At 31.2% G+C, this 9,554-nt stretch overlaps 2 protein-coding genes across 2 annotated transcripts; one reads left to right on the top strand and one right to left on the bottom strand.

Moving 5' to 3' along the window:
* Window positions 1-374: 374 nt before the first annotated feature.
* LOC131939708 (cilia- and flagella-associated protein 107) lies at window positions 375-4,035 on the bottom strand. The gene is made up of 4 exons (XM_059298171.1): window positions 3,878-4,035; window positions 2,962-3,084; window positions 1,913-2,201; window positions 375-1,332 (listed from the first exon to the last, which is right to left on the bottom strand). Exons 2-4 carry the CDS (start codon window positions 3,079-3,081, stop codon window positions 1,055-1,057), a joined length of 687 nt encoding a protein of 228 aa, XP_059154154.1. The 5' UTR covers window positions 3,082-3,084; window positions 3,878-4,035; the 3' UTR covers window positions 375-1,054.
* A 27-nt stretch (window positions 4,036-4,062) lies between these two features.
* On the top strand, window positions 4,063-9,514 carry LOC131939707 (small ribosomal subunit protein mS22). The gene is made up of 8 exons (XM_059298170.1): window positions 4,063-4,199; window positions 6,845-7,002; window positions 7,226-7,390; window positions 7,672-7,815; window positions 8,025-8,108; window positions 8,555-8,700; window positions 8,784-8,895; window positions 9,379-9,514. Exons 1-8 carry the CDS (start codon window positions 4,088-4,090, stop codon window positions 9,478-9,480), a joined length of 1,023 nt encoding a protein of 340 aa, XP_059154153.1. The 5' UTR covers window positions 4,063-4,087; the 3' UTR covers window positions 9,481-9,514.
* The last annotated feature ends 40 nt before the right edge of the window (window positions 9,515-9,554 follow it).

The following is a 9,554-nucleotide window of genomic DNA, read 5'->3' as shown; positions in this document are numbered from 1 at the left end:
TGTATATAAAATGTCACTTTAATTATCCTGCTCTTTAATTGTATGGTTGTGAAAGAACTGTCAGATTTATTTCTGTTGATTGTTTAAGGTTTATATAGGCCCCTTAAAAATAGAAAATTGGATCTAAAGCAATAATTTCAACATAGTGGTCACAGGTGTTACTAGCCAGTGGATGTAAGATGGATTGTTGCTGTGCATGATCATGAACACAAGCAAAATTGGTTTGTATTATGGAGTTTTCAATTGATTCCCAATGTGTCCCTTTGTTAATCGTACTTACTTCCAGCTTGTTCACAAAATTATTGGCACAAAAAATGGTTTCTATTAGCAAAAGCTGCAGGAGAGGCACAAATAATAAAAAAAATGACTTTCAACCTTTATTAAAATACTTTTAATATACGTATATTACAAAGATCAAGCTACAACATTTTTCAAAGTTATATATATCAAATACATACTGTCAAACGGTAAAGAAAATATTTTAAAATTGATACTTTTAAAAGTAATTTTATGCAATTTTTTAAAATAGCAGTAAGACAGTTGAGAAAATAAAATCATTTGTAAAGAAAAAGATTCCTCGTTAGATGTAGCGATCCATTGTAAAATCATTTGTAATTGGTTTAAATTTTTTAAAATTATAAAGTTTAAAAACTTTATATAATGATAATGTGACCTGTGTAAACTTAATGAATAAAATAAAGAAAAAAACCCATCCAGGTTGGTTTTGAAAAATTGGTTTGTTAAAGAAATGTTAACAAAATATGGTAACTTGTATTTTTTTTCATTTAAAAAAATTGGCAAGCCTATACTTTGAAGATTATATGTCTACATATCATACTTTGTTAAATATGGACAATAAGTAGTATCTAGTAAAGATAAAAATGTACAAGCCAACGTATACGATTTTCACTTCAGTGAAACCCTTTTACTTTTAAATAATAGATCTACAAGTAATTAGGCAAATATTTTTATTTCAGAAGTTAGTACACATAGTTGTGGGTTTTCAAACTTAACATGTAGCATATTTTCATTAGTGGATAGACAACTGTTTGGTTCATACAGAGATCTGCGTAAGCTCTTGAGGCATAATCTCTGGCAATCTTAAAGCAGGTTTTCCACGCAATAGCAGGTTGTTGTTGATTTTATTAGATGGAAGTAAAGAAGTAGATATATACTTGGGTGTGGCATGACGGGTAAATCTCATGGCGTCCACTGGTTTTTCTTTGTAAGAGCACGTGTAGGTTGTTGAAAATTCTGGCTCAATACATGCTTTTCTTCGAGCCTCATTCCTAGCATCAATCTCTTGTTTTAACCCAAAATTTGTTGGTGGACCTGAAATGACAATACAATTGATAATTCTTCTAGCAAAACAGAAATGGACAGCTGCAATGCATTGTATAAATACCAAAGTATTTTGGAAAATCATCCTGAGTCTAGCTTTCAGTGACATCATAGCAACAGTTCCAAGTACTAAAAATATATTTAATTAGTCTACAAGTTCAACAACTCAGACATGTAGATTTAATCTATTATGGTAGGGATTAAAATTAAAACCAGCTGCTAGAAATTTCTACAAACTAGCCACAAACTAAACATGTAAGTTTGACCACCCCATGCTTGAATTACTTGAGCATATGATTCTCTCTTGAATACTAGTATTTTATTTTGAGCCTGATTATTATCAAATGTATCCAGATATAGGGCTGGTTGTAGCTGGGGTATTTAATTCTGTTAATAATTACTGGAACTACTCAGGTGGACCATGTAAAGGAGAGGAGAAGGAATTTAATGAAGAGAAATTAATTTAGATAACAAGACATCTCTCAAGCCACAACAGAACTTCAAGCATCAGATGGCACGGCATGGATTGGGTAAATGACTGAGTAAAGAGTGAGTAAAAACTAATGTTAACCTCGGAGAGGATAGTCTGATCTTTCAGGCAGCCATCCTAGAGTCTGACTATCCCACTTCCTCAATGCTGGTAAATTATTCTCCCGCCAGCGACCATTAAAGTTTTCATCATAAGTTGTTATCAACATGTTATTGTATGCATCATCATGATGGCGGAAGATCATATCAGCAGGCAGTCCTTCATTATTCAACAAAGCGTTGCGTCGAACAGTCACATCAGGATGGACTTCTCCATAACTTTTAAAATCTATCCGATTTGTTGAATTGTGCTTGTACTTTGTATCTGGAAACTGAGATGTTAGAACTAAATTTAAATATTCAGCAGAATTATGAAAATAATAATGAATATCAAAAAAAAAAAAAAAACCCAGATAATTTAATTTATTTGAGTTAAAACGTTGAAAACTGAATTTCTTAAAAATATTTTAAATAATATATATGATGTGAATCCCATTAAATTTGCATTTTTATAGTATATGAATTAGTAATACTTTTCTTGTTAAAAAACTACATATTAATGAAAGTAGGTGGGCTTGTTTGTATGTATGGCCAAGTACACCTCATCTCCACAATAAGCACTATGACACCTATGTTCATTTCAAATAGTGTCATACACTATGAAAACAGTGGATTAGTATAATCATTGACTAAATCGAACCAGAGCTCCCATATGAGCACTTTGGTGCTTAAATCCATTTTAATTATTAAAGAGCACCCTACACTAGCGACACACAAAGCACCCCAGAAAGCCCCTGCACCTCGCTGGTCACCGATGGGTGTTCTATCTCCCTATTAAGGAGGGTGATTAACGTACACCCTTGACTTTCATAAAGCACTTCCTGGGGCATCTGTGTGGTAGTGTGGATCAACTAGCAACAACTATGATCCAAGAAAGCTAGCTTTATTTAAATTCAAATAACTCCATTTCACAAAGCATCTAAAAATGCATGATTGGTAACATGTTGATAAAACCTTTATAAAATATTTCATCACACTTAGTCTGTAGGACTAGATAGCAGCAACCTGTAAAAATAAAAAAAATCAATATACCTTGAGTCTTTCTTCTGCCCAGTTTCCTATCAGGACTTTACTATCATATTTCTGCTCAATCCTCCAGCTTGGGATTCCAAACTTTGAATTTTCAATGTGTGCTGCCATCATTTGATCCATTGTCTACAAATTCAAATACAAATGATTTTCACTTGGTTGTACTCACTAAATATATGAAGTTCATAATTTTGTGATGATGATGCATAATGAAGGGGAGGGGGATTCCAGATAGACATCACAGTTTTGCATTTAAAAAAGTAGTTTTGCTTTTTAGAAAACAGTTTTTGTAATTGATTAATATACTATGTTGACAGAGCACAGGTTGTAGGCTGAGGTTCAGTGTGACATCACTTGGCGAAGGGGGGGGGGGCTTCCTTTTTTAGCTTACAATGTGTCAGATGGGGGAGGGGGGGGGAGGTAAAAATAGTCAAAAATAGAATGACATCATTTTAGGATTCCCCCCCTCCCCCATAGTGCAATTATCTGCTCTTTAAATAGTAAATATTAGCCATAATTTTTAAATTAATTTAAATTATAAAATTAGAATAAATATAGTTACTAAGGTAGCCTAGATCAACTTATCAATATTATTATTAAATAGATCTATAATATTATAATAGTTAATACTAATAGGCTATTATTACTATTAGTAATCAAGCTTAATTTTATTAGGCCTTAAGTTATTAGTAGTATAGTTATAAAAACTTATAAATATACTTTATATACAAATATAATAATAGTAGACTAGTAGAAGTAGATCTAGCTCATTACTAGATGGTATTATAAGTACTAGAGATGCTAGAGTACTTACACTAAATTACACTTTTACTCTTTTAGCTTAGTTTTAAATATTTCTTAAATCTTAACTTTAAACTGTAAAAATAAAGATCTAGTTATAGGACACATTAATTCTTACACATTTAGAGTTAGAGTTTAGAGTATTATGATAATAAACCAAGCAGATTTCGATACTACTCCGGTTGTACAAAACTGTTGACTGTCGTCATATTCTAAGCTTACTTGCAATAAAAAAACCGTTGCTACCATACATTTCGTTGTTATACATGGCAAGTAGCTTCCCCTTATATTAAATCTGGATCTAGATTCTTAGTTTTTAATTTTCAAAATGGCAGCGTCCATAACCTTGAAGCCAACAATGTTTTTCTCACTTTCTCGCAACTTATTGAAACAACAGTTAATAAAAACTACTTTAAGGAATTTTTGTGCAAGCGTAGAAGGTTGTTATTTTCGATAAACGTTTCGATTAAGCCCTAATTAATTAAATAATAATCTAAAATCACGTCTCTGAATTCATCAACTTGAAAGCAAACAACGGGAGAATTTAACACACCGGTGTCTGATAACGGAATCTTCCTTAAAATAGTTAAAAATAGGGGTGTTCGGTTACTGGTAGTTAACTTAAGTTAACTAAATACACACATGGCAGCTAATCTCAATGCTAACCCTGTCCCTAACGTAACTTCAACCCTGGTCCTACCATACGCCTAACCCTTATTTCTAACCATAAAATTAGTCGAGATTACAATAACAATAACAATACTAATACTTAATAATACTTATTATTAACTAATAAAACTATTATTATTAACAATCAAACACGCCTATTTTATGGAAGAGTCTATTATCGGATACCGGTATCTAAAATCATCCCAAACAACAATTACAAAGTTAATGGGCCAATAATAAAATAATTAAAAATAATAATTTATTTATTTGAATGGAAGTGTTGGGAAATTGCGAAATGGCGAGGCGGTAAACTGCGAGATAGGCGCGAAAACGGTCTGTCACATGTAAAAAATCTGAAAACTTCAATACTCTATGTTTTTAAATCGTCAGCTAAGAAAAAATGCTCACCAAAATCACAAGATGAACAACCTAAATCGGAGTAAATAATAAAATAAAAAATTAGAAAAGTAACCTACATACAAGTATTTCGAGTAATCACCCTGTCTTTAGTCGCTTAATATTAAATTCTTCTAACTTCAAGACACAATTAAAAACTTTAAAAAAGAAATTGTAGGCCTATACTTATTACTTATTACTATACTATAATAGACTACTATAGAGAATTTTAAATTTTTGTTTCTACCAGTTGGCAACCCCCAGGGGTCATTTATACCCTCAGTTTGGAAACATATTCTAGATTCTAGTTTAGTAGTCAAGAGTTAAAAGTCTAGACCTAGACTCTAGTTGGATTCTAGAATCTAGACATTCTAGTAAAGTAGTAATCTGGAAATGGAATCTAGATCTAGAAATCTAGCTAACTACTAAGACTACAGGGACGGAGTGGTCTAGTGGTAGAGAGCTGGGCTGTTAACCCGTAAGTCTCAAGTTCGAATCAGTAGACCGTCACTGAGACTGAGTCTACCCAACTCTGATGGGTACCTAACACACGTTAGGGAAAGTAAAGGCGGCTGGGCACACTATCTCTTCATATGCCGAAGTCACAGAAACAAGTGAACTCTACTTCACTTGCCCTACAGACTGTCAAGTTTGAAAAGGGAACCTTACTTTACTTACTAAGACTACAAATAATCAAATCTAGTAATAGTATAATTAGTGTCTACTGTGTTCTATTAAATTAAAACACTAATTTTGTACACTCAATTTTATTAGTATTTCAGTTAGTATTTCAAATAAAGTATGGTTTACATTCAAATACCAATAACTAGTTTACTAATAAGATAAGGTTTACAAAACTCAATAAACTAACAATCTAGCATTACCTGGCCCATAAGCCCCCATATTTACTGACACTATTTTGTGAAATTACCCCCCCCCCTATTCTTTCCCCCCAGTTAAGTGTGTCTGCTATTTTGTGTTTATTTATACTTTGTTCTTGGTTTAGGACATATTAGTCTAGCCTAGTTCATACCTAGGTAGGTAGTTTTAACCCAGCAGATGCTAGTAATTAAAGTGTGGAAGATGTAATAATTTTATGATTATAGCTAACTTTTAAGTTCATTATGTGTAAATTTTTATTAAATCTTTTAGATAATTGGTAAATTACCACTGAGGTCCCATAAAAATGTTACAAAACAAAATAATTCTTATTTAGCCTAACACACAGTGTTGTTTGATATACAAAATTAGCCATTAAGGGAGTAGACTCCGGTAAAAAAAAATTTTAATACGAGAGAACAAACAGTTTTTTCTCTACAACTTAAGGTACATCCGCATGTGTTTCCATTTAAATTAAATTTGAATACTTATGGTAAACATTATTTTACTAAAAATAACTAGTTTGGTAGTTCAAAACAAAATAATTAAAATATTAAAATCAATAACTCACATTTAACTCAAAAATGAGGTCGCCATCTGCATGAACCAGAATTAGGGAATGTACAGGAAATTCAGTCTATGTCTCATCTCCTCAGTATCAATAATGACACAAATTGATCTTGCTTGATGGTAGCTTCCCTAAAAACCTTTCTGAAGTAACTTACCTGCTAGCTCCCATTTTGTGGATCACCAGATGATCATCAATCCTGTCTCTCTAGAGCTTTCTGCACTAAAGGCTTCTTTTGTAATTATTTAAAAAAAACTACATCATCTTCTTGCTAATTAATGACATTTATGTCATCCATCTTATTTGAGCAGATCTATAACACAAAAAGCCCCCACTAAATGTGTGTCATTATTAATTTAATCACTTTACCCAAAATCACAGATTACAACTTCCAATATGCAGTTAGATAGGCCTAATTTAAATTAGTATTATATCAGTAAAATCTAAGTTAAGGAAATAGTTTTCCTGTTTTTTGGGTTAACATAAAATGAATATGAATTTGTTATTACTGACACAAAATGACATCATAAGTTATAAGATCAGTATTGCAATTATATTTAATTTCCATTCCAGCTGTGGAGAGAGATCCCTTTCCAATTTTTTTGGATCAAAATGTGCAGCAGTTATTACATAGAGTTACAGGATTTGACCCCTTAAAAGTGGCTGGACCTCAGAAAAGAAAGTTAAAAAGACCAACATACAAATTACTGACAGATGAAGAACTAGAGCAGGTATTTGTTAAAACATTATGAAGCATTGCAAACCCTTAGCAATATTTTATCAGTAAAACTTAAGTTTTCTTTTTTTTAAATGTCAAGAATTTCCAAAAATATTACAATCATACACAATCTTTAGTTTTTAACAATGCAGATAACAGACATTTCTTTTAAGGAATTTTAAAATAGAATTTAAAAATTTTAACCTTAAAACTGACTCATTGATTATTTCTTCTAGGATATTAAAAAGGCAAACGAAAGGTTACAAGCAAGGCTCCAAATACCTCCATACATGAATCCACGTAAGCCAAAGCTCACCCCTCTGATAACTGATCCTGATTTGGCTGGCTTTGATAAATCAGACTATGTATTTGTAGATGTCTCTTTTGGATTACATGACCGTGTATGTACATTTAAAAAATCTAGAGAATTTTAATATCTTATCAATACACTTTATGCATACATTTTATCAAGTCAAACTTAAGTCATTTTTTGATTTTTTAATATATTTGAAATCTTAATTTGATCAAATTTTATCTTCTTTAAGCATTCTCATAAGTTGTTTACTTATGTAATAAAATGAACGAACACTGTAAACAACATTGCCATGTGTAATGTCTGGATTTATTTTAATTTAAAATATTGTTCAGTAATTTGAGCTATGACATTTTTTGTTTACTTCAGAAACGCTCAGTTGTGATAAGGGATCCCCAAGGAACATTAAAAGAAGCTTCATGGGATGTGAAAGAAAGAATGAATCAGATTTTTAATCCTAAAGAAGGGAAGCAGTATTTTAAACCTAAGATGTTTGAAGAACAAATTTTAGAGGTGAAGCCTGTTTCAATAGTTTTAGACATTTAGAAAAAAAATATGCTTTAGAATTCATAAGATTAAGAAAAAATATATACATAGATCTTTGTGCAATACATATTCTTTATCTTATTGACATTTTTTTAAACTTTTTCATTCAACTTATTAAACAAATAACATAATTTTCTTGAGGCTGTGTCAACCTAAAATGTGCTTTTAATCTCCAGAAATTGATTGCTGATGGAAAGTATGTTTACATCCTAGACAGAGCTTGTTGCCAATTTGAACCTGATGATCCAGATTTTATCAGAGTAAGAGACTTTGTCATAGTTTATAAAAACATTAGTTCAGGCTACAATGTGGAGATGAAGTCACAGCTTATTAATTACACCTGTTTAAATGCATGCATTTTGTATGCAGAAATGAATTTTTTAATTTGTTAAAACCTATAAATATACGGATGTTAAATTGAGACTGTGGACATCAAAATGGACCTGAATCTAAGGCCACTTATGTCAATTCTACCACTTTATGTGAACAAATTGTTTTGGAATGGATTATAATAATGACAATTATTTGTCTTTAAGAAAAAAATTAACATACAATAGAATAGTCATCCTTATTGTTTTAGTCATAAGCATAACCACATTACTTTATTAAAAATTATGTTGCGAATTCACAATGCAAATTTAGCTCAGTAGTATCCCATGACTTTACTGCCTGATTTGATTTATTTGAACTATTTGATACATTTCAGACTACTCATCGTGTATATAATGCAATCAATTCCAAAAAGGACTTTGATGTGCTCCGGTCAACAAGACATTTTGGTTCCATAGCATTTTATTTAACTTGGAATAAAATGATTGATAACTTATTATTGGACATGATCAATCGAGATTTGTAAGTTGTTTTTTAATTAGCATTAGTTTAAAACCCTTGAACTTTGTGCCAGTAAATTTGCTTACTGTTATTTCCTTTCTTAGGCTATCAGATGCTAAGGATCTTGTCACTCTGTACTGTATAATACACCCATCAAGCAGTTGCTCACAAGTTATAAAAGAATTAAAGGATGCACAACCAGAACAGATCATAAAGGTGGGAATATTTTAAAAATAGTATCAAAATTATTTTTTATTTTGCTGCAGAGTTTAATTATTTCCCCTTTATGATGTTTCTGTTGTTTCAAAGTTTTTTTCTCTTTAGTTTAGTGGTTCTGTAATTATAGTTGGTGTTTACAAAGGTAAATTTCTTTCATTTTGTGCTTGTCAATATACTGACAAATGACCACCCAGCACTTAAGAAAAGGTAGCTAATTGCAGCATTAATGAACACAAGAGCTGTTTATTGTTCTTTCTTTTCCAAATTATAATCATGTAGTGTCTTGCTCACATCCACTCCAGTTCCATCTCTCTTCATGACAGCTTTGTTCTTCATTAAAAAAAACAACAAATTGATCATTGGTTCAAAACACTTTACTTATCAATTTTAAATTGATCTAAAAAGATTTATTACTATTTATGCTTTTATATGGAATGTTGTTCAACATCATTGTAGATTATTACACATTTTATCTTTTAGGCTTACATAACAACAGATGCTAAACAAAAACCTGAGCTAGAACTTTCAATTCAAGCCTTTGAAGATGCTAAGAGGTCAAGAGAGAAAAAGAAGACTGGATAGTTGATGATAAATATTTTAAAATAAAATCTAAATAAGTTGCGGAGGGTGAAAAAATAGGATTTTCATATTACTTG

Source organism: Physella acuta, unplaced genomic scaffold, assembly GCF_028476545.2.
Source record: "Physella acuta isolate Inbredline_101_S28 unplaced genomic scaffold, ASM2847654v3 ptg000290l, whole genome shotgun sequence".
Taxonomy (NCBI): Eukaryota; Metazoa; Mollusca; class Gastropoda; family Physidae; genus Physella; species Physella acuta.
This window is presented reverse-complemented; position numbering and strand designations above follow the sequence as displayed.